Here is a 24,023-nt window from a genome sequence, read left to right as displayed (position 1 = left end):
AGAGAGAGAGTGTGTGTGTGTGTGTGTGTGCGCATGTGTGTGTGTGTTGGGGGAATCTGGAAAGGCAACACTTACCTGAAGAGCCAGCCCTCTGGTTTGATGATCGCAGTGTTTGTGAATCCAAACATGTCTGTCAAATGCCACACGCCAACACCAGTATTGTTGGCAAAGCATTTCTCAGAGGACAGCTGTTTGGCCGTCTAAATTCAACACACATTTACATGTGATTTTCCATTTTCATCTTCTGTTTCCATGTCTGTTTGATGGGAAGGCTTTCCTCGTAAGTGGTGACCTTCTCTGTATGTATTTCACCTGAAAAGCGGAGGTTCCTAAATGTTCATAGCTTTCTGGGTGCCACAGAGCTAATGTCTCCATGATTTTCCTCGGCCCATACCTTGGCAGTTCTGTTTCCCGAGTAGTTCTTTCCAAACAACTGTGTGTTCCAGCAACTTCAGCATTTGAGAGAGTGATACATGTACACTGGGAGGGAAATAACATTTTCATTTTTTTTTTTTCATTTTGTTACTTTAAAAAAAAAGTGCGTGTGTGTATTCATTAATGTGGAGCATGAGAAGAGAAGAGAGAGAACCAGGCACCACTTTGGCACATGGTGTTGGGGTTTGAACTCAGGACCTATGCTTTAGTCTAAAACTCTAGCCACTGTGCAATTCCTGGGCTGCTTTCATTTAATTCTTTTATTTTATATGTCTTTTTAACGTCTTTTTTTGTTGGATAGAGAGGGAGAAACTGAAAGGGGGAGAGGTAGAGAAGAAGAAAGAGGGACAGAGAGGCATACCTGCATCACTATTTCAGCCCTTGTGAAGCTTCCTTCCTGCAGGTGAAGACTGGGGACTCGAACCCGGGTCCTTGTGCATTGCAGTATGTGTGGTCTACCAGGTACCTCTCCACTCTTAATTAAATTGTCCCAGTTACTTAGTCCCCAAGGTGCTGCACAGTTGCTTAAACTTTTTTCCGCAGTGCAGCTAGAGCCGTGTGCACTGCCCCTGGGCTGCTTTTGCATTCAGGTAGAGATCCTCACAGCACTGGAGCTTGTTTCGGTGCTGTAGCACCTCTGGTGGGGGGTGGGGTGGGTGGGTGGGGACTGGATAGTGTCGTTTTTTGCTGGGCTGGCTTCGCGGGCGGGAGACAGATGGCCAGAGACTCATGACTGAGCTGAGAACGCAGTTCAATCTTTATTCACGAGCGGGGATGCAGTCCGACAACCTAATCACAACACAATTCTCTCCTGCATCTCCCCTCCGGCGGAAGAGTCAGGAACAAAGGGAATACGCTAGGTACGGGGTGGGGAGCAGGAAGAAGTGCGAACCAGCAATGACTAAACCAAAATCTCCCCGAGGCAGGGGGAGCGAGACCAAACCAATGTAACAGAATGACCATGTAAATAGACCACAATGTCAAGCATGTAACAGAAGGGATCCCAGAAGCAGAACTAGAAGCCTACCAACAACTAGAAGCACAGCAACAGGAGAGTAAGCCTGGCCCATGGGTGTGGTGAGGCACGAGGCCTCTCCGATGAGCTCTCTCTCCAACTGTGGAATTCCGTTGAAAGTGGTCACCTCTTTCTCCGGTTCCCGCCTTCAGTTTTGGTGCAGCATTTGCTTTTAATCCCAGCAACTAGCGAGAGCCCAGCTTTGCCGAGATGTGCTATCGGGAACACACAGCATGTAGGAGCCAGTATCAACAGAACTGAAGATCCCTTGGGCTAGTAGTTCCTACAGGGCCCAGCAGAGGTCACCTGTTTTCTTTGCAAACGTGAACTGTCCTGCCTGTGTCTCTGCATGCGGCGAGAGAGCAAGCAAAGACTTCTGAGGGGCCTGGGCTCCCGGGGGCCAGTGGGAGGCTGTGGCCCATGTCCTAGGCTCAGCTGCCCCAGGGCGGCTTGGCATCTGGGAGAGATTTGATTAATTGTTGGTCATTTTTCAGTTAGTAATAAACTCTTATATTTAAAATGTACTGTTTTAGCCTTGCCAATGGTGGGGGGGGGGTCGAGTGACTTTTTGTGATTGTGGTTGTAGTTGTTGCTGGGACTTTATTGATCTGAGCCAACTTTTTCAGGTGGAGACAGAGGGGGAGAGGGAAAGACACCATGGCATGAGAGCTTCCCCCAGTGTGCTGGGGGCTGGGCTCTAACCTGGGTCACACACACGGCAAAGCAGGTGAGCTATCTCACCAGCCCTGGGTGAGATAGCTTTCAAGAAATATTTATTAATGAAGGTGAGAGAACCAGGATAACACACAGCCCCTGCAGTGTGGGGGATCAGTCATGGGACCCTTGTAAGTCTCACCTTCTACCCACTGCCTGGCCTCTTGTACTTATTTTATTTTACCTACTTTGATGAGAGAAAGATACAGAGAGAAAGACCAGACCACTGCTCAGCTTTAGCTGATGGTGGTGCTGGGGATTGAACCTGGGCCATCAGAACTTCAAGCATGAAGGTCTTTTGCAGAACCAGTATGCTGCCTCCTCAGCCTCCTTGTTTTTTAATTAATTTTTTTTAAGTTTTATTTTGACAGGACAGAGGGAAGGGGGAGATAGGGAGAGAGAAAGAAAGACATCTGTAGACCTGCTTCACCACTCATGAAGTTCCCCCTCTAGCAGGTGGGGACTGGGGGCTTGAACCTGGGTCCTTGTATGTAGTAATATGTATTTCACTGCCCGCCTATCCTCATTTACCTTCTTGCTCTCAAAAAAAAAAAAAAAAAGGCCCCGGGGAAACTGCTCAGTAACTCGGCACATACCTGAAGAAGCTGAGGTTTTGTCCCCTGGGGCTCCACCGAGGAAGAATGGTTTGTGAGAGAAGCCTGTGTCTTGTGTGTGTCTTGGCTGCCCAGACCTGTTGCCTCACGGCAGTGGACACTCACACACATGAACCTGAGGAGGCATGTGTAGAAATATTTATATCAGCAGGCCCAGAATGTCTGTGGAGTTGAAATCACTCTGGGGCCCAAGTGACATGTCTGGTCTTTTTTTTTTTTTTTCTTTTTTTGCCTCCAGGGTTATTGCTGGGGCTCGGTGCCTGCACCACGAATCCACTGCTCCTGGAGACTATTTTTCCCCCTTTTGTTGCCCTTGTTGTTTTTATCATTGTTGTGGTTATTGTTGTTGTTGTTGTTGCTGTCATTGGATAAGACAGAGAGAAATGGAGAGAGTAGGGGGACAGAGGAGGAGAGAAAGACACCTGCAGACCTGCTTTACTGCCTGTGAAACAACTCCCCTGCACGTGGGGAACCGGGGGCTTGAACTGGGATCCTTAAGCCAGTCCTTGTGCTTTGTGTGACACGTCTGGTCTTTCCTGCCTGTGTGCAGAAGCGGAAGCAGAAGCAGAAGCAGAGATCCCAGCAGAAAACACCTCACATTCCAAAGCAGAGAAAACAGAGTCTGCAGAGGACCAGCCCACGCCACCCCCTGAGGCCCAAAAGCCCTCTGGTGAGCTTCTCTTTCCTGCTGTCTGCACTCAGAGTGTCTTTGGAGGTCAGTTGGTTTCAGCAAGGTGGATTTTCAAATGGGTTTTCTAACTAGGCTCTAGGAGAATCCTTTGATTTACTGTTAATTTAATTAGTTAAAGATACTTATGAGAAGGTGTATGTAGGGGAACATGTGATGCTAGAGATTAGACTTGGGGCCATGAGCTTGAGAGTCTAACACTACCCACTGCATCACTGCCTGGGCCACAAGTTTATTTGGAAGAAAAAAAAAAATTTGCATTTTAAATTTTTTTAAAGATCTTTTTAGATTAATTTTTTTAAAGTTGCATCATTTTTTTAAAAAAATATTTTTATTTATTATTGGCTAGAAACAAATTGAGAGGGGAGGGGAAGATCGAGAGAAAGAGACAGAGACATCTGCAGCCCTGTTTCGCTAATCGTGAAGTTTTCCCCTGCAGTGGGGACCAGGGGCTTGAACCACTAAAAAGGTTTATTTGTTGGGGCGGGGGGGGGAGAAGAGGGGAGGAGGAAGAGAGAGGGAGAATAGGAGCCAGAGCATCACAGTGGCACATGTGCTGCTGGAAATGAAACTCAGGGCCTCATTCCTGAGTCCAAGCAGTGTATCTGCTGAGCTACCTCTAAGACTCTAGGTTTCATTATTGTTGATCTCCCTCTAGGCATGTGTGGGGTGAAATGTCACCCTCCAATCTAATAGATCTTTTACGGCCTAGAGGGTAGCACAATAATGGCTATGCAAAAAGACTTTTATAACTGGGCCTCTGTGGTCCCAGGTTCAATCCCCTGCACCACCATAAGCCAGAGCTGAGCAGTGCTCTGGTTAAAAACAAAGCACAGTTTGTCTTTTGGAAATCACAGGTATTGAATGTTATTCATTGAGGGATAATTTATTTTATTTTATTTTTAAAGATTTTTATTTATTAATGAGGAAGATAGGAGAGAGAGAAAGAACCAGCTATCACTCTGGTACATGTGCTGCCAGGGATTGAAATCAGGACCTCATGCTTGAGAGTCCAGTACTTTATCCATTGCGCCACCTCCCGGACCACTGAGGGATAATTTATTAAAGTAGACAAGCAGACTGGGCTTCAGGGTCTAGAAAGCTAAAGCTGCCTTGACAGGTGAAGTGTAAACCTCCTGGCTACCCTCCCGGCAGTGGGACTCATGTGTTAGAAGCCGCCCCAAGGGACATGCTTTTATTTATTTATTTATTTATTTATTTATTTATTTATTTATTTATTTTTAACTGTGGTGACAAAAGGCTATCAGACCCCAGAGGCTTAAAGTGTAGCCTGTGATCAGAACAGCGACTCTTACGTTTTCTGTTGAGTTAGAATGACCTGGGACTTGTCTTTTTCTCCAGGAGGAGATTGCTTACCTGAGGTTCCAGAGTTCAGTTCCTGGCATCACATATGCCAGAGTGATGCTCTAGTTCTCTCTCTGTCACATAAACAAACAAACAAACAAACATGGGGGGGGCCCTCTCAGGGTCGAAACAGTACATCACCCTTTCACACTTTGACGTCTGGCTTTAGAGTCAGAACCCCTGACTGGAAGTGCTTCTGCACCTGAGGTGGCTGAGAAGCAGGAGGCGAAGAAGGAGAAGGAGAAGGAGAAGGAGAAGGAGAAGGAGAAGGAGAAGGAGAAGGAGAAGGAGAAGAAGAAGGAAGAGAAGGAGGAGGAGGAGGAGAAGGAGGAGGAGAAGGAGAAGGAAGCCCTATCTCAGCCGCCCCCCAGAGCTCCCAAGACACTCAGCAGTTTTTTCAGTGAGTCTTCCACCCGCTCCCGGGTTGTGTTGGGAGGAGGTTGTATGTGTAGGAACCAAGGTGTGTGTGTGGGGGGTCTTCTCAGAGAGTGCTGCCAGTTTTTCTGTCCCTCCCCACCCTTTGTCATTGTCTGGGGGCTCTCAGAAGAAGAGCATCCCAATTTTTCTGACTCACTCCCCAGCTCCCCGGAAGCCGGCCACTAAAAAAGAAGCGAAAGAAGAGGGGTCGGGTGCCCTAGTGAAGGAGGACATCCCAAAGGGGTGAGTCAGGGTCTGGGCCCCACAGAGTGTCCGGTGGGCCTGAGCCCCTTTTCTGTTCCCACACCAGGCCTTGCCCAGTTGTCTCTTTGCAGTGCTGGGCCAACTTGTGAATTCATCCAGAGCCAGCAAGTAGGTGCTGCAGCCTTGGGGGCCACAGCAACACCCCGATATCCAGGGAGCTCCCCCAGGGACCTCCGTGGTGCTTCCATGTGGTGCTGGGGCTCGAACCCAGTGTCCCATGTGCGGTGGGGCACACCCATTACTGGGTGAGCTCTCACTTTCAGCCCCCAAACATTTTTTGTTGTTGTCACCAGAGTTTCACTGCTCTTTTAGGTAGAAGGAGAGAGAGGGAAGGAGCGAAGGAAGGAGAGGGGAAAGCTAGCACAGCACTGAACACATGTTGTGAGGGCCATGTTGTGAGGGCCAGATTGAAACCTGGCATCGCAGTGGCACCCACTTACGGTCTTCAGTTGATCTGCCTTGTCTCCAGCTTATTTGTTTCTTTATTTTTAATATGTTTATCATGTTATGCATTTTGGAATAGAGGCAGAGATGTTGAGAGGGGTGGGGAAAGACAGGGAGAGAGAAAGACACCTGCAGACCTGCTACACTGCTCATGAAGCTTCCCCCCCTCTCCCTGCAGGTAAGGACCAGGGTCTTGAACCCGGGTCCTTGCGCATGCTAACGTGTGCTTTACCCTCTGCTCCATCCTCCAACTTCAATACCTGAAATTATTTGCTTGTGTGGTTTTACTTTGGTTCTGCCTGACTCTCCCACTAGAATGTGAACTCCAAGTTAGCAAGCTCTGTGTCCACTCCCTCCTGAGCCCCTGGTCCTTAAGACTGTGCACAGTAAACGCAGGTAGACAGACAGGCCTCTCCTGACATCTACTCACTTGAATCCCTTCGGCCTCCACAGCACCCTGGACCCATCCAGCTACAATCCCGCCAAGAACAACTACCACCCTGTGGAGGATGCCTGCTGGAAGCCTGGCCAGAAGTGAGGCACCCCTCCTGCACCTGTCTTTCTCTAGTCCCTGCTGCTGTGGGAGGCCTTCTAATCTGGGGCCTTTCCCAGAGGGAAGCGTAGAATCCCCCCCCTCCCCATTTTGGGGACCTAGTTGGCAGCACTGAAGGGAGATCAGAGAGCCGAGCCCCAGCTGTGCAGTGGGGTCACGGACGTTAGTTCATTTGGGCCTAGAAGGTGTCCCCACAAGCTGCTGGCCACAGGGCAAGTGTGGGCTGTACGTGCTGTTCATACATACGAACTTTAATTTATTCATTATTGGATAGAGAGAGAGATTGAGAGGGGGTGTGCAGAAAGAGAGGGAGACCCCTGCAGCCCTGCTTCACCACTTGTGAAACTTCCCCCCTTCTGCTGGGGACCAGGGGCTTGAACTCAGGTCTTTGCACACTGTAGTGTGTTCACTTAGCCAGGTGCATCACTGCCTGTACAAGGGAATGAACTTTTTTGTTTTTATTGCCACCAGGGCTGTGACTGGGGCTTGTGGTGCCGTCATTATGAATCCTTATCTCCAGATGGCCAGTCCCCTTCCCCCCTTTCTATTTTATTGGACAGGACAGAGAAATTGAGAGGGGAGAGGGAGACAGGGAGAAAGATGAATACTTGTAGACCTGCTTCACCTGCAGGTGGGAAGTGGGGGGCTCGCACCCAGGTTCTAGTGTATGGTATTTGTGCAGGGAGTGAACTTTAAAAGCACGATACCATCACCTGGCCCAGTTTCAGAACTGCTTCTTGAGGGGGGGCCGAGAGGGGGAGAGACACCCCAGTTTGGCTTCATCGTCCATGGAGCTCCCCTAGTAACGGCTGTGATGCATCCTCTTGTAGCTGGGGCTTGAACCTAGGGCCCCGCACACAGTCAGGCATGTGCTCTGCTTGCTAAGCCTTCTCCCAAGCCCTGTACACACCACTCTCTCGTGTTTTTTCCTCTCCAGGGTCCCCTACCTGGCTGTGGCCCGGACATTTGAGAAGATTGAGGAGGTGTCTGCTCGGTAATGAACCAGGGGGCCGGGGAGGGCGCCCTTTCGGCTTCATCCTTTGTCCCTGTGGGGCAGTGACTCTGACGCTTTCAGCCTCTCCTTCCTTCTCCCCCCTGACACACATGCTCTAGAAGGCGTCCACAATCACAAGAGTCGCCTCTGGCCCTCTCCACAACCAGGCCCTCCCTGTCGCTTCTGCCTGGTCTCAGGACCTTACCGTGCCAGCTCTGTCTTCTGTCATGGGCCCTCCCCTGCGACTAAACCTTGCCATTTGTTTCTTCCCGTGTCACTTACTGAACCCAGGTTTGGGGAGCTGTTCCCAGTCTTGGTGGCTTTAGTGTCTTGCCTTGCCTGTGCCTGGGAAATGGCTCACACAGGCATGAGGTTCTAAGTTCAAATCCCTGATACCTCATGTGCCAGAGTGATGCTCTGGTTCTCTCATGAAGTAAATAAATAAATAATACTAGTAATCATCATCATCATCCAGGAGGAGGCAAAGTGCCTAATCCGCAGGCATAAGATCCTCAAGTTGATCCCTGACACTGCATATGCCAGGCATATGGTCTGCCTCTCTTCTTGTTTTCAGAGCACTGTTCAGCTCTGGCTTAGGGTGGCACTGGGGATTGAATCTGGGACCTTGGGGCCTTAGGCATGAAAGGTTCTTTGGCTGTCCATTACACTGTCTCCTCAGTCCACTCTTTCTCTTTTGAAGAAATACATTTCTTTTTAAAGGGGACGTGGCCTGGGAGGTGGCACAGTGGGTAGAGTGCCTGACTTACATGGATGAGACCCTGAGTTCCGTCCTTGGCATCACATGAACTGGAGGGGTGGGCGCTGTGGCTCTCACCCTCTACCTCTCTCTTCCTCTCTGTCATCAACAAATAAATTTGAAGGAAAAGGAAACAAGAACATTTACAGGGCGTGTAAAGCAGGTACCTGGAAAATGCTCCCTTGGAAGCGATAATAGATGTAGGTGTGACTTGGAAAGGAAGTGAAGGCAGGGCTGTGGAAAAAAATGGGAAATGCAGATGTAGGTACATGTTTAGAAAGGACAGAGAGAAACGGAGAGAGGAGGGGGAGAGAAAGACAGACACCTGCAGACCTGCTTCACCGCTTGTGAAGGGACTCCCCTGCAGGTGGGGAGCCGGGGGCTTGAATCGGGATCCTTATGCCAGTCCTAGCACTTTGCGCCACTTGCGCTTAACCCACTGTGCTACTGTCCGACTCCCCCTATTGTTTGTTTGTTTATTTATGTGTTTATTTGCCTCCAGGGTGATCGCTGGGGCTCAGTAACAGCACCATGAATCCACTGCTCCTGGCGGCCATTTTTTCCATTTTTTGGACAGGACAGAGAGAAATTGAGAGAGGAGGGGGGGAGAGAGAGGGAGAGAAGATAGACAGCTGCAGACCTGCTTTACCGCTTGTGAAGCGTCCCCCCAGCAGGTGGGGAGTAGGGGCTTGAATCTGGATCATTTTGTGGGTCCTATGTGCGTTTAACTGGTGTGCCACTGCCTGCCCCCTCCGACTCCATTATCTTAAATCAATATTAAGTCATTAATAAAGTCATGAAAGGAAGAAAAAAGATGCTCCGTTGGCCAGAACTGCTTTTTCTCTGCAGTTGGTTATCACTTAGACCAAGTCACCTAGCTCCCCTTTCCTCTGAGAGTCTTGGCTGGGGGCTCAGTCCACACACCAGCCCTGAGCTCGAGCCCTTTCCTGGGCTCTTCCTCCCCACCCTGAAACGCCAGCTGGTCCCATCTGCGTGTCCCCTCCTCCAGGCTCCGGATGGTGGAGACCCTGAGCAACTTGCTGCGCTCCGTGGTGGCCCTGTCCCCGCCGGACCTCCTCCCCATCCTCTACCTCAGTCTCAACCGTCTTGGGCCGCCCCAGCAGGGCCTGGAGCTGGGTGTGGGGGATGGCATCCTTCTCAAGGCAGTGGCCCAAACCACGGGTAAGAAGGGACCTGTGTGTGTGTGGGTGGGGGCAGTGGGAGAAAGTAGAGAGCTGGCGGATGAAGATCTGGGAGAGAAGGTGGAGGGCGTGGGGAGAAAGAGAGAAGGGAGCCTGACTGGTGGACAGATCAGAAGGGTATTTTGGGGGGTACCTTGTGTGGTCTGCGGTTCAGATGAAGTATGACCCAGCTTCTGTTGAGACAGGAGCCTTGAGGATGGTGAGGGGCTGGAATTGAGGACTGGGATTCAGAGAGGGAGCAGAGACCCTAAAGGACTTGAACCCTGGAACTGGGAAGGGAGGCGAGAAAAGAGGCTGTTAGGACTGGGAGATGGCTCGGTACATACAGTCATGCAGTGAACACCCTGCTGTGTGTGAGGCCCCGGCACCAAATGGCAGCACTGGGCCGGGGACCCCACAGATAGGGGAGAGGTGCCGAGGTCTGTGTCTGTCTGTTTCTCTAACTCTGTGCATATATAGGAAAAAAGAATGTGCCTAGCACGATACCCAGTGATATTGTGTATGTGCAAGACACTGGGTTTGTTCCCAAGCACCGCATTAGAGAAAAAAGAGGGGGCTGAGTGGTGGTGGTGCGCCGGTTGAGTGCAAGTTAGCATGTGCAAGGGCCTGGGTTCAAGCCCCATTTGCCACCTGTGGGGGCAGCTTCCTTGGTGAATCAAGACTGTGGGTGTCTCACTTTCTCTGCCTTTCCTTGCCAATAGTTTCTCCCTATTATATGTAATAATAAAAAATTGAAAAAGTGGGGAGAGAAAATAGGAAGGAAAGAAGAGCGGGCTGCGTTGGGGAGGGCTTCAGGGTGGGCTCCGAGGGCTGGGCTGTGTGGCAGGGCAGTGTCTCCACTTTACCCATCTGCACTTGATGTTTGCTGGGAGGAGGTGGTGAACAGGTAAGAACAGGCTCAGTCCCAGGAAAGCCCTTGTGACCAGTGAGGGGAGAGGCCAAGCATCCTGGGCTGCCTTCTCTGTCTCCACTCATTCTTACCCTGATCCCATTCGACACCGTTGCCTTAAACCCTGTCTACATGGAGACACCACTGCTCCAGGCCCCTCCCCGAGTGTAGACATGTGCCTTCAACCTTCCCCTCTCCCCATGGAGGTGTCTCCTTGGCCTCTGACACCTGCCATCATGGGGACAGAGCTTACCGAACTACGTCAGTAGATCGGGCTCGATAGGAGGCTGCAGGCCTAGGCTTCCCTGCTTGCATGGCTAGGGAATGAGCATTCAGGCCCCTGGGTAGGTTGACAGGCAGGCAGGAATGCAGGAAGGCAGGCTGTCAGCCTGCCCGCCCCCCCCACTCCCCCCCCCCACTTTCTCCGTCCCCCCAGGTCGGCAGCTTGAGTCTGTCCGAGCTGAGGCCGCCGAGAAGGGTGATGTGGGGCTGGTGGCGGAGAGCAGCCGCAGCATGCAGCGCCTCGTGCTGCCCCCACCTCCGCTCAGTGCCGCGGGGGTCTTCGCCAAGTTCCAGGACATCGCCCGGCTCTCCGGCAGCACGGTGAGTGGCTCTGCGGGCACCGTGATGGTTTCCACTAGATCACTCTGGGCCAGTCAGCCTCAGCTCTGCTACATGGGAAACAGCTCCCTCTCCCCTCATTTAAACTGGGGACCCCCCCCCCCCCCCCGATGCCCATGTCTCACCTGGTACAGGCCAGGTGACAGGGCTCATAGGTGTTTGCCGAGAACGGTGGGACGAGGCAAGAACTGGACCTTTTCCTTAGCCTGGAACAACATTAGGGAAGTGGGAACAACAAAGGGGGCAAGTATTTCAAAGAGGAAGGAAGTGGGGTCCCTCTCCCCTGTCCCACCCAGGCCCTGGTCTCTCCTCTTTGCCCCTCAGTCCACCACCAAGAAGATGGACATCATTAAAGGCCTCTTTGTTGCCTGCCGCCACTCGGAAGCCCGTTTCATTGCTAGGTGGGTTTGTGGACCTGTGAGGTTGGAGAGATGTGTGAGGTCAGAGGGACTGGTAGTGGGAGTCCCCCAGTACCCCCAGAACACCTTAGGCTTGAGCAAGGCCTAGAGGAAGGACCTCAGCTTTGAGGGAGTAGGAGGGCAGCAAGGATGCTGCCTAGAGAAGAGTCCTGGGGCTTACAGGTAGAGGGGATTGATTAGTGATGTCTGCCATGGCCTGAGACACTAGTGGGTGGAGATCTGAGGCTGATTAGTGACGTCTGCTGTGGCCTGCACAGTGGGAGAAAACATCATCAGTCTCCCTGCAGTTTCTAGGTAGGGGACTGCTAGCCTCACAGTTTGCAGCAGAGGGTGGAGGCACCAGGTCTGTACACTGGTCACTGGTGCAGCGTGAGGACCAGGCTCTATGACAGTTCCCGGCCCCTGCCCTGCTCTACCTGGTCTGACTGCCTTCTTGAGGGGCAGCTGAGATGAGCAGTTCAGACGTCAGAGAGACACATAGTTCTGCTCCCAGGAAATGTTGGCGGTCCTGGCTGTTTCTGGCTGGCCTCAGCTTCTTCACCTGTGCAGTGGGGCTCTGTGATTTCTTGGGTTCCTCCCAGCTCTGAAGGTTGCTCTGGTTTTGAGGAGTGGGTGTGCTGAGGCCAGGGGTGGGCAGGCCAGGTGGACAGTTGTGGACAAGACCCTCCTGACCCCATCTCTCCCCAGAGCCCTGAGTGGACGGTTACGCCTTGGGTTGGCAGAGCAGTCAGTGCTGGCCGCCCTCTCCCAGGCCATAAGCCTCACACCCCCAGGCCAAGGTGAGTCCCTGAGCGGGGTCCCCTGCCCACAACAGAACTAACCCTCCACCTACCTGATGCTCCTTCTGCTTCCTGTTGCCATTCCAGTAGGGTGACCCCTGGTGGTGGTATGTGCAAAGGGCTCCTTGGCCCTTGATGTAGAACACACCACCCCCTTGCTGACCTACGGTGGCTCTGACATTGAACTCAACCCTAAGCTCTGCTGATGGGTCTTGTGTTAGAATTCCCCCCGGCTGTGGTGGATGCTGGGAAGGGCAGGACAGCAGAGGCCAGGAAGACGTGGCTGGAGGAGCAGGGCATGATCCTGAAGCAGACGTTCTGGTAAGAGCCAGGGGCCTCAGGTGACCTGGGTGGGCAGTGGGTGGGGCTGAGGGTTAGAGGGCGCTGTGTGAGGGTTCCCAAGTGGTGAGGGAGGGGCATGTGGCCAAGGGGTACTAGTGACCACTGCAGACGTGACAGCAGGGGAGGTGACCAAAATCGGGAAGGCAGCCCACAGCAAAGTGACAAGTGGGGAGAAGCAGAGACTGACATACCAGGAGTTTCGAGTAGGGGCCAGAAGACAGTTGACCTAGTCGGGCACCTGCTTTGCCATCTGTGGGACCCTGGTTCACAGCTGGCACCATGTGGGGGGTGCTGTGGTGCCCTTGGACTGGGGAGTCTGGTTTGGGCTTGGGGAGGTCATACATACATGAAGCCATAGCTCCTCCTACACAAAACCACATCGAGACTTGACGGTGTTCAGCCAGCTGTGCTGAGCAGAAGGTCTCAGCCATGCCTGGTATCTTGGGGATGATGTCAGGTGGGGAGGCCAGCACGGGGAGGAGGTGAGAGGCCTGTGGCTGCCTAGGTCTGGCTCTCAGGGCTGCAGAAGGTGGAGGCAGGGACTGGCTGGACCACACACGAGGCCTTGGGTTTCATGTCCGGCGCCATGCAGGCATGGGCTGGGGCTGGGTGTGCGTGCTCAAGTCATGTGCACTTAACCTGCTGCGCCACCGCCCAGCGCAGTGTGCGTGCTCTATAGATGGTGGAGCCACACTCTGGAGTCTCTCCCTCCTTTCTCTTTAAGAACAAACACTGGGCTGGGCAGGGGCTTAGTGATATCACGCCCACACCGGGCTCCTTGGGCTCATCTCCTGTCGCCATGTTGAGAAAGAAAAGGCAACTTTGTGGGGACACATTCTGGGAAAGGTCTAGTGGGAATTTGAAGGGGGCGTCCCTGGTGACATGACAGATGGGGACAGTTGGCGAGGCAGTGACACGCAGAGAGGGCCAGGGAGGGCATATTGGTTGGGGTCTCGCTGCCCACGAGCAGAGCTTCCCATCTGAGTTCTGGAAAGGCCTCCTAGCCCACTCTTCGCCCCCCCCACCCCCCCAGTGAGGTGCCCGACCTAGAGCGCATCGTCCCTGTGCTCCTGCAGCACGGCCTGGAGAAGCTCCCCGAGCACTGCCAGCTGAGTCCAGGTACACGCCCCACCACCCCAGCTGGGCAGGCTGACTCCGTGGGCCTGACTCCCTCCTCCAGCTTCTCTGCTGGCTGTGAGGGTGCCCAGACCAGGCCCCCCATCTTCTCCCCCTGCTTCTCTTCTGCCTCCACTTCTTCTCTCATGCAGGGATCCCCCTGCCTTCTCCCTGGAGACCCCCTCATGTCAGAGAGGACAGAAGAGAAGCCACCATAGCAGACCCCGTTGGGTCAGTGGGGTGGGCCAGACAGGAGTCTTTCTCTGGACAGTCTCACAGCTGTCCAGGTGGGGGGTGGGAGATAGCTCACCCGGTGGAGTGTCTGCCCCGTTGTGTCTGAGGCTCTGGGTAAAGGAGCCTGGGCCCTGGGAGGCCATGCAGCCTTGTTACGGACGGGCAAGGCCTTGACTCATTCCCTGGGGCCAATGGGGGAGGCCTGGTGGTGTCGTGCTATGTTTTGGGACTCACCCAGGTTACCCCGGGCTGACCTGAGATTGTCAGCCTCCTGTGTGTGGGAGCTCTCACGATGCCCACGTCTCTGGTGGTGAGAAAGGGATGTGGGGAACCAGATTCCTTGTGGGGTGCACCCAGGCCCTGTACCCCACCACTGCAGTCACATGGTCTCACCTGGCTACCGGGGTTAGGAGGGGGTGGCCTGAGGCTTCCAGCTACGGGCTCCTCAGTGGCCAGGCTGCCATCTCTGCTCCCACAGCCCCTCCCATGTGAGTTGAGCCCTTCCCGTCTGCCTCCATGCCCCTTACTCTTGCTCTCCCTTCTCTCTCTTCCCAGGGGTCCCCCTGAAGCCCATGCTGGCCCACCCCACCCGTGGCATCCAAGAGGTCCTGAAACGCTTCGATGAGGCCGCTTTCACCTGCGAGTACAAGTACGACGGGCAGAGGGCACAGGTACGGGCCGGGGGCCACCTTGGGCAGGGAGAACCAGCAAGAGAGCAGGGCAGGACCCAGCTTAAAAAGACAAAAAAAGATGGTACATCTGGAGGTTCTCTCTGGGACTCTGACCAGGCAATATAGAAAGCCGGTCCGTTGGGTCAGCGAAATAGCCTACTTGGGTAGTGTGTTGCTTTGCCATGTGCGCAGTCCAAGTTTAAGCCCAGGGCTTAAGATGTTGAAGGAAGCTTTGGCCTGCGGTCTTTTTCTCTTCCTCTTTCTCTTTTTTTATGGCCACCAGGGTTATTGCTGGGCTCTTGCCAGCACTACAATCTACACTCCCGGCAGCCATTCTTTTTGTTTTTCCTGTTCTACATGATGAGACAGAAACTGAGAGGAGAGGGGAGATAGAGAGGAAGAGAGACACCTGCAGACCTGCTTCACTACTCGTGAAGCATCCCTCCCTGCAGGTGGGGTGCTGGGGCTCGAACCCAGGCCCTTGTGCACGGTAATGTGTGTGTTTCACTAGATGTGCCACCACCTGGCTACCCTCTCTGTCTTTAAAAAAAAAAAAGTTACATAGCAGGGAGCCCTGGACTGGGAAGTGGGGTGAAGGATATAAGATGGGGATGTCCTCAAACCTGTGGAAGGCACCTTCTGCACCTGGGGATGGGTTCACCGAGTTCTCTGCAGCATTCCTTCTCTAGAGCCCCTCCCTGGGTCTTCTGCCAGTGAGGAAGGTGTGTGCGCAGAGGGTAGGTGGGGTTGCGGCTGCCTGGACCCTGAGGCCCCCTCTCTCCCTCCCCTCTGCAGATCCACTTCCTGGAAGGTGGGGAAGTGAAGATCTTCAGCAGGAACCAGGAGGACAACACCGGGAAGTACCCTGACATCATCAGCCGCATCCCCAAGGTGGGAGTCTGTCCCTGAGCCCCCTCTCTCCAGGGTGTAGAGAGAGAGAGAGACAGGGTGTGTGTGTTTGTGTGTGTGTGTTAACAACACGGTTGACTTGGCTATTTCTTAGCTCCTGGTTCAGCTGCCCATGGAATGAATACTGTTTTTCCCAGAGCCATGCTCAGCCCTGGTTTGATGGTGGTGCTGGGGACTGAACCTGGGAGCTCAGAGCTTCAGACAGTACAGTCTATTTATTGCATAAAATACTGCTACCGCCGCCCTGGAGCCTTCTTTTAAGTAAAGAAAGGAAAACTTGGACCAGGGAAGGCTGCTTAGCGGGATTCCATCTGTCTGTGAAAGAGCCCAGGCTCTCTCTCCCCGGTGCTGCATGAAAAAGAGAGAAGAAAAAAGGGGGCTGGTGAGATGACCCACCGGGATGGTCTGCTGCGTTGCCATGTGTGACTCGGGCTTGAGCCCAGCCCTCTCAGCATTGAAGGAAGTTTTGGTGCTGTGGTCTCTTTTGCTGTCTCTGTCTCTCTGTCTCTACAAAAGAGAAGAGATTCTGTGTCCACTCTGCCTCGAGAAGCTTGGTGTTGGGCCTGCACACCTCACCACCTTGGGCTCTGCTTCTTCCTGCAGATTAAAGGCCCCTCGGTCACGTCCTTCATCCTGGACACGGAAGCTGTGGCCTGGGACCGGGCAAAGAAGCAGATCCAGCCCTTCCAGGTGCTCTCCACCCGCAAACGCAAGGTACCCCACCCCTCCATGGCCTGCCGTGGCCCCCTGCTCCCCTCAGCTGCCTCCCGGTCCTGCCCAGGCCCCTGCCAGGGTGCTGTCCCCACCCTTCTCTCTCCCTCTCTCTGCCTTTGGCCATGTGGCTGCCGCAGCAGCTCCAGCCCTTGCCTCCTCTGCCCAGTAGGACGCAGGAAGAGCCATTTTCCTCTACTGCTGTGCTTCATTGTGAAAGATGACTTGTTTCAGGAGTCCCTCCCTCCCCCCCAGCCTGCATCCGTCCTGAGTTTGGGGCCCGCAGGACCCTCACCATCCCTGCTCCTGTTCTGCTTCCTCTAACCCAGGATGTGGATGCAGCTGAGATCCAGGTGCAGGTGTGTCTGTACGCCTTTGACCTCATCTACCTCAATGGGGAGGTGAGTCTGCGTGTCTCGGGGCAGGTGTGTTGTGTGTGTGGCGGAGTGGTTCTGACAGGCACTGCTTCCATCATTTAGACAATAATAATAATATAATAGGGGGCTGGGCGGTAGCGCAGCGGGTTAAGCGCATAGTATGAAGTACAAGGACTGTTGGCAAGGATCCTGGTTTGACCCCCAGCTCTCCATCTGCAGGGGGGTTACCACACAAGCGCTGAAGCAGGTCTGCAGGTGTCTTTCTCTCCCCCTCTCTATCTCCCCATCCTCTCTCAATTTCTGTGTCCTATCCAACAACAATGGAAAAAATGGTTGCCAGGAACAGTGGATTTGTAGTACCAGCACTGAGCCCCAGCGGGGGGGAGGGGAAACGACAACAACAACATGTTAATGTCTGAGTCCTTATGTCCAGGTGATTCCTGGCCTTTCCAGAAAACAAGTGTGATGGGCCCGGGAGGCAGCTCAGCAGGGAGAGTGCAGGCCTTTCTTGTCCCAGGCTCCGGCTTGGAGCCCACCACCACATGGAGCACCGTGGGCAGCTTTAAAGGGAGCTCAGTGGATAGTGGAGCAGGACAGTGGCTTCTCTCTCACATCCACCCTCCCTCCGTCAAAAAAAAAAAAAAATGGGGGCAGGAGGCTACTTAATGGTGGTATTATTTTTATTGTAACTGAGGTTATTGATAGGGTTTGGTGCCTGCGCAGCATACTTATTGCTCCTGATGACCATTTCCCCCTCCTTTTTCCCCTTTATTTGGTAGGATAGAGAAATTCAGAAAGAACGGGCAGATAGAGAGTCAGATACCTGCAGCCCTGTCTCACACTCGTGAAGCTGTCCTTCTGCAGGTGGTGACCAGGGGCTTGAACTTGGGTCTTTGTGCATGGTAACGTGTGCTCTTCCATGTGCCACAGCCTGGCTCCCCAGTGCCACTGGAAAGAGAAGTGCTGGGGTTGTAGAGATCTCACAAGCCGAGGGCACGTGCATTAACCGCAGGTGCGGCCCAGGTTCCAGCTCTGGTTCCGCAGAGATGCTCTGACCCTGAGGCAAGCTCCTGTGCTGTGGCATCTCTTCCTTTCTGTCTCTCTGAATGAGACGGCACCCTGATTGGCTCTCCCCTCCCCTGCTGATGTCCTTCCCCCAGTCCCTGGTGCGGTCACCCCTCTCCCGCCGCCGCCAGCTGCTCCGGGAGAACTTTGTGGAGACGGAGGGTGAGTTTGTCTTTGCCTCCTCCCTGGACACCAAGGACGTGGAGCAGATGGCAGAGTTTCTGGAGCAGTCAGTGAAAGGTGAGGGTGGCCGTCTGGGCCTTCCTACCCTCTCCCTCCCTGAGGGGCCTGTGGGCCCTCCTCCCCAGCCTCCTCTAGGGTGTCCCTGGGACATCACGGGGCCCCCTGTGTCTCCCAGACTCCTGTGAGGGGCTGATGGTGAAAACCCTGGATGTGGACGCCACCTATGAGATCGCTAAGAGGTCGCACAACTGGCTCAAGGTGACGCCCCCTTCCCTCCCCCGTCCTGTCCCTGCACGCCCTGTGAGCTTCTCTGAGCCCCCTCTCGGGGCGTTTCCTCTCAGCCTCACCCCCACCCTCCTCCTTCGCCCCCCTCAGCTGAAGAAGGACTATCTGGAGGGCGTGGGGGACACCCTGGACCTGGTGGTGATCGGCGCCTACTTGGGCCGGGGGAAGCGGGCCGGCCGCTACGGGGGCTTCCTGCTGGCCTGCTACGATGTGGAGAGCGAGGAGCTGCAGGCCATCTGCAAGGTGCGGCCTGAGAGAGGGCCCAGCCTCGGGGTGGGGGTCGTGGGGGCAGCTGCACCAGGAGGCAGGCATGCCTTCCCTGGGAAGGACTTCTCTTTTCCTTAGTTTTTGACTGTTTTTTCTTACACATAAATTTTACTTCAGAGAGAAAAAAGGACCCATTGGTTGGTCTGTAAGGCTCCTGTGCTAGCCTGGAATTGATTTCTGCTGCAGTAACAGTGGCTTAAGTAAGAGAAGGGTTGGTCTTTCCTCATGCTCTGGAAAGCCTCAAGGGACTTGGGCATTTTTTTTTTTTTTTTTTTTTTGGTCAATGGTATCTGGGGCTTCATGTTCACATAGTGACTGCAGGGGCTCCCACCATCATGGTCCTTGTGCACTTGTAACAGTGAGAAAGAGGAATTCCCACAGGCAGGGGAGGCAGAGGACAGAGCACCCGAGTCAGCACTGGCCAGTGAGCAGCTTCTGCCTCGCTCAGAGTCTTACTTCACACACACACACACACACACACACACACACACACACACACACGGCTACAAGGCTGCCTGTGGATTGTGGGAGGTTTGGTTTAAACACACGCACATGGTTGATCCAGTAGATTTGAGGCTTTTATCACGGAAGCGGCATCAACTGTAATATGGGTGCCCAACCAGCTGCCTGGTCTCAGTAGTCTAGTCTTGTCTTTCTTTTGACTTATTTATGATTAAGAGAGAGGGAGAGGGAGAGGGAGAGAGAGAGAGAGAGAGAGAGAGACCAGAATACTGCTCAGGTCTGGCCTGAGTGGGCATCAGGTTGAACCTGGGCCCCTGGTGTCTCAGGCACGTCCCGCTGAGCAGCTTGAGCCATTGCCCCTCCCCCAGGATGATCCCCCCCCCTTTTTGCCTGCAGGGTTATTGCTTGGTGCCAGCACTATGAATCCACTGCTCCTGGAGGCCACTTTTCTTTCCATTTTTTTATTGGATAGGACAGAGAAAAATTGAGAGGAGGGGAGATAGAGGGAGAGAAAGATTAGACACCTGTAGACCCGCTTCACTGCTTGTGAAGTGAACCCCCTGCAGGTGGGGAGCCGGGGGCTCAAACCCGGATCCTTTCGAGGGTCCTTAACCCCCTGCGTCACTGCACAGCTGCCCAGGATGATTTTAGCCTTGACTGGTGGGGATGAAGGAAAAGCAGTGCCTAAGTGGGAGGGGACAGCTGGTGGCTTGGTGGGGGGTCACGGCGCGGAGGGTGAGAGGGCTCAAGGGTGACAGTGAGCAGGGGTGCACTGTGGGGAGAGCTGGCTCCCCTGGGGGCCGGGCCCTGAACTGGGTGCCCGCGACCTGAGCCCCTGCCTTCCCACAGCTGGGCACCGGCTTCTGTGATGAGATGCTGGAGGAGCAGCACCAGGCGCTCCAGGTGAGCGTGCTGTCCGCCTCTCTCTGTCCCTCTCTCTCTGGGTCTCTGTCCCCCTCTGTCTCTGGGTGTCTGTTTCTGTCATTCTCTGTCTCTGTCCCCCCTCTGTGTCTCTGTCCCTCTCTCTGTGTGTGTCTCTGTCCCTCTCTCTCTCTGGGTTTCTGTCCCTCTCTCTGGGTCTCTGTCCCCCTCTGTCTCTGTGTCTGTCCCTCTCTCTGGGTCTCTGTCCCCCTCTGTCTCTGGGTCTCTGTCCCCCTCTGTCTCTGTCCTCTCTCTGTGTCTCTGTCCCTCTCTGTCTCTGCGTTTCTGTCCCCCTCTGTCTCTGTCCCTTTCTCTGGGTCTCTGTCCCTCTCTGTCTCTGGGTCTCTGTCCCCCTGTCTCTGTCCCTCCCTCTCTGTCTCTGTCCCTCTCTCTCTCTGGGTCTCTGTCCCTCTCTGTCCCCTTCTCTCTGGGTCTTTGTCCCCCTCTGTCTCTGGGTCTTTGTCCCCCTCTGTCTCTGGGTCTCTGTCCTTCTCTGTCTCTGTCCCCCTCTGTCTGTCCCTCCCTTTCTCTGGGTCTCTGTTCCTCTCTGTCTCTGGGTCTCTGCCCCCCTGTCTCTGGGTCTCTGTCCCTCTGTCTCTGCGTTTTTGTCCCCCTCTGTCTCTGTCCCCCTCTGTCTCTGGGTCTCTGCCCCCCTCTGTCTCTGGGTCTCTGCCCCCTTCTGTCTCTGGGTCTCTGTCCCTCTCTGTCTCTGGGTCTCTGTCCCTCTCTGTCTCTGGGTCTCTATCCCTCTGTCTCTGCGTTTTTGTCCCCCTCTGTCTCTGCCCCCTCTGTCTCTGGGTCTCTGTTCCTCTCTGTCTCTGGGTCTCTGTCCCCCTCTGTCTCTGTCCCTCTCTCTCTCTGGGTCTCTGCTCCCCTCTGTCTCTGGGTCTCTGTCCCTCTCTGTCTCTGGGTCTCTGTCCCCCTCCCTGCCACCAGCCGGCCTGTGCGGGGTCTCTGTCCATCTCTCACCCGGCTCTCCCTCCCCAGTCTCTGGTGCTGCCCGCTCCCCGCTCCTACGTGAGGGCTGACGGCGCCTCGGCCCCCGACCACTGGCTGGACCCGCGGCTGGTGTGGGAGGTGAAGTGCGCCGACCTCTCGCTGTCCCCCGCCTACCCCGCGGCCCGTGGCCTGGTGAGAGCGGGATGGGGGTGGGTGGGGGGCATGAAGCTCTGGTGTCACTGTCAGCATTGCATGGCGCCCTGGCTGCTGGTGGGGCGGGTGAGGTGGGGCGCGGGCCGGGCGGGGTCTGGTGGGCGTCAGGGTGCGGGTGTGGGTGGCTCCCGGGGCTGGTGCTGCGCTCAGCTCAGCCCCTGGGCAGGTGGACGAGGAGAAGGGCGTCTCCCTGCGCTTCCCGCGCTTCCTGCGCGTCCGAGAGGACAAGACCCCGGAGCAGGCGACCAGCAGCGAGCAGGTGCGGCCAGGAGGGTGTGGGGGGGCGGGGTCCAGGTGTGGGGGATGGGGTTCAGGTGTGGGGGGCGGGGTCCAGGTGTGGGGGATGGGGTTCAGGTGTGGAGGGGCGGGGTCCAGGTGTGGGGGGGCGGGGTTCAGGTGTGGGGGCAGGGTCCCTGAGCTGCCGCCCCGCAGGTAGCGGATCTGTACCGGAAGCAGAGTCAGATCCAGAACCAGCAGAACCCGGATGAGGACTCCGACGGCCACCTCGACTCCGACGCTGAGGACTAAGCCCGACTGGGCAGGATGTTGTGTGCCCGTGCTCGTGCTCACGTATGTCCGTGCGTGCTCGCGCATGTCCGTGCATGCTCGCGTGCGTCTGTGCGTGCGTCTGTGCGCTCGCGCGTGTGTACATGTGTATGATGGGGCCTGGGGCTTATTCGCATTTCTCTTTTAATAAAGGATTATTGACTATCTCGCTGCGTGGGGCCCTGGGTGTGTCTCTGACAGCCCGAAACTGGCCCTGTGCCCCCTCCTTGACGGCTTCCTGGCCGCCCCAGTTCCCTGCTGCTGGCAGACCCCACTCCTTTCACTTTAAGAGGCGGAGGGGGAAGAGAGGAGAGACTCCAGCACCCCTCCACCACTGGTGGGACTGCGCCATGTGGGGGGGGCTCAAACCTGTGTTGTCAACCTGTATGCTCTGCTGAGAGGGAGGGAGAGCCACCACTGCCCCAGAGCTTCCCGTGGTGCCCCGTGTCACACCCAAGTGAAGCTGGGACTCGAACCTAGACCTCTTGCACAGCAAGGCATGTGCCCTATCTGTTGAGCCAAACACTGGCCCTGTACGACTTTCTGCAGAGATGGGGATGCCTGAGTCCTGGAAACAGGGCAGGCACCGTGGCAGCTTCAGACGTTGTGTTTGATTCCTTTTCATGTCAGTAGCTGCAGGCAGTCTGTGACTGTTGCACTTGGCAGTGGTAGCCCCCACAAACCCCCCTGGAACTCACACGCCTGTAACACACACCCCTGTAATGCATACCTATAACACACACACCTGTAACACATTCCTGTAACACACCTCTGACACACACCTGTAACACACACACATACCTGTAACTCCTGTAACACACACACAAGCTGCGGGACAAGGTAGGCAGCTCTCCCAGGCCACAGCACTGGGCTCTGCCCATCAGTCTGGCTGGAAACCTCACAGCATCAGCCCTCGCCTTCTTCGGAGGCAGTAAACACGGTGACATGAGCCTCCCAGCTCTGCTGCCCACCCAGGAGGAGTGACAGATCTAGCCCTGGGCTCCTCAGCGGTTTCAGACCTGACTCTGCGAATGCAGACGCAGATGGCCTGGCATGTAGTCAGATGAGGACACCTCCTTATGGAAATGCTTCCTTTCTTACTGCTGTAACTACAGATGTGATGGCTGGAGCTGGGACTGCCACTTTCTGATCATGAGAAGCAAACTAGGAGAGTCACAGAAAGTTCTGACAACCTCTTAAAATTTTTACTAGTGATTCAATAGTGATTAACCAGATTGTAAAATAATGGATACAGTTCCTACCACCAGAGTTCTGTGTACCATCCCCTCGATTGGAAGATTCCCTATTTTTTTTTTTTTTAGATATTTATTCATTTCCTTTTGTTGCCTTTGTTTTATTGTTGTAGTTGTTATTGATGTCGTTGTTGGGTAGGACAGAGTGAAATGGAGAGGAGGGGAAGATAGAGAGGGGGAGAGAAAGACAGACACCTGCAGACCTGCTTCACCGCTTGTGAAGCGACGCCCCTGTAGGTGGGGAATCGGGGCTCAAACCGGGATCCTTATGCCGGTCCTTGCGCTTTGTGCCACCTGTGCTTAACCCACTGCACTACTGCCCAGCTCCCAGTTTCCCTATTCTTTATCCCTCTGGGAGTATAGATCAAAGTTTTTTTTTGTTAATTATCTTCATTTATTTATCTGGATAGAGACAGCCAGAAATCAAGAGGGAAGGGGGTGATAGGAAGAGAGACACCTGCAACCCTGCTTCACCACTTGTGAAGCTTTCCTCCTGCAGCTGGGGGCTGGGGGCTGGGGGCTGGGGGCTCAATCCCAGGTCCTTGCACACTGTAACATGTGCTCAATCAGGTGCACCACCTCCCTGCTGGTCAAAATTCTTTTTTTTTAAAAAATGAATTAGTTTAAAAATACTTCTATTTATTATTGGATAGAGACAGAAACTGAAAGGAGAGAGGGAGGGAGAGAGACTGAGACACCTGTAGCCCTGCTTTACCACTCATGAAGCTTTCCTCTGCAGGTGGGGACCAAGGACTTGAACCTGTGTCCTTGTGCACTGTAATGTGTGTGCTCAACCAGGTGTACCACCACCACCTGGCCCCTTCAAAATTTTTCATGGAGTGCAGAAGGGAGAAGATCTGGTTTCTGTAATTGCTTCTCCACTGGACATGGGCATTGGCAGGTGGATCCATATCCCCAGCCTGTTTCTTTCCCTGATGGGGTAGGACTCTGGAGAGGTGAGAATCAGGGTCACATTGGTGAGGTCGTCTTCCCTCTTAACTAGTGAACCCTGATTATTTACAACCAGGCCATTGATCAGCTATGGTTCATGGTGTTGCTGGGGATTGAACCTGGGACCTCGGGGCTTCAAACATGAAGGTCTTCTGAAGAACCACAATGCTATCTGGCCTGACTCTGAGGGCAGCGTCTGCTTACTTGGGATACTTCTTGATGGGGGAGTAACAGAGAAGGAGGTGGACAGGAAACAAAAACCAAACCCTAGTATGATTGCATCACTGGAAACATGCTTTTTTTTCTCATAAATTGAAGACTTTCCTAATAAATCAACCTTTTTTTTTTTTGCCATCACAGTAGCTTCACCACTCTGGGTGAAGAAAAAGGAAGAGGCACCATAGCACT

At 54.3% G+C, this 24,023-nt stretch overlaps 1 protein-coding gene across 6 annotated transcripts in view; it reads left to right on the top strand.

Moving 5' to 3' along the window:
• Nucleotides 1-21,576, top strand: part of LIG1 (DNA ligase 1) — a 28,701-nt gene extending 7,125 nt beyond the window's left edge. For 2 of the 6 annotated variants that reach the window (XM_060173257.1, XM_060173225.1), the window contains 22 exons: nt 3,329-3,493; nt 5,001-5,231; nt 5,413-5,491; nt 6,410-6,490; nt 7,447-7,503; nt 9,270-9,442; nt 10,788-10,954; nt 11,297-11,373; nt 12,079-12,170; nt 12,392-12,491; nt 13,546-13,631; nt 14,418-14,533; nt 15,329-15,424; nt 16,046-16,156; nt 16,483-16,554; nt 17,691-17,835; nt 17,954-18,036; nt 18,154-18,306; nt 19,642-19,695; nt 20,701-20,844; nt 21,032-21,124; nt 21,298-21,576. In XM_060173257.1, the coding sequence (XP_060029240.1) occupies nt 3,329-3,493; nt 5,001-5,231; nt 5,413-5,491; nt 6,410-6,490; nt 7,447-7,503; nt 9,270-9,442; nt 10,788-10,954; nt 11,297-11,373; nt 12,079-12,170; nt 12,392-12,491; nt 13,546-13,631; nt 14,418-14,533; nt 15,329-15,424; nt 16,046-16,156; nt 16,483-16,554; nt 17,691-17,835; nt 17,954-18,036; nt 18,154-18,306; nt 19,642-19,695; nt 20,701-20,844; nt 21,032-21,124; nt 21,298-21,393 (2,471 nt within the window). In that variant the 3' untranslated portion in view covers nt 21,394-21,576. The remainder of the gene's footprint in view (nt 1-3,328; nt 3,494-5,000; nt 5,232-5,412; nt 5,492-6,409; nt 6,491-7,446; nt 7,504-9,269; nt 9,443-10,787; nt 10,955-11,296; nt 11,374-12,078; nt 12,171-12,391; nt 12,492-13,545; nt 13,632-14,417; nt 14,534-15,328; nt 15,425-16,045; nt 16,157-16,482; nt 16,555-17,690; nt 17,836-17,953; nt 18,037-18,153; nt 18,307-19,641; nt 19,696-20,700; nt 20,845-21,031; nt 21,125-21,297) is intronic. The other 4 variants (XM_060173250.1, XM_060173231.1, XM_060173241.1 and 1 more) reach the window with 4 other exon arrangements.
• The last annotated feature ends 2,447 nt before the right edge of the window (nt 21,577-24,023 follow it).

Source organism: Erinaceus europaeus, chromosome 2, assembly GCF_950295315.1.
Source record: "Erinaceus europaeus chromosome 2, mEriEur2.1, whole genome shotgun sequence".
Classification (NCBI taxonomy): Eukaryota; Metazoa; Chordata; class Mammalia; order Eulipotyphla; family Erinaceidae; genus Erinaceus; species Erinaceus europaeus.
This window is presented reverse-complemented; position numbering and strand designations above follow the sequence as displayed.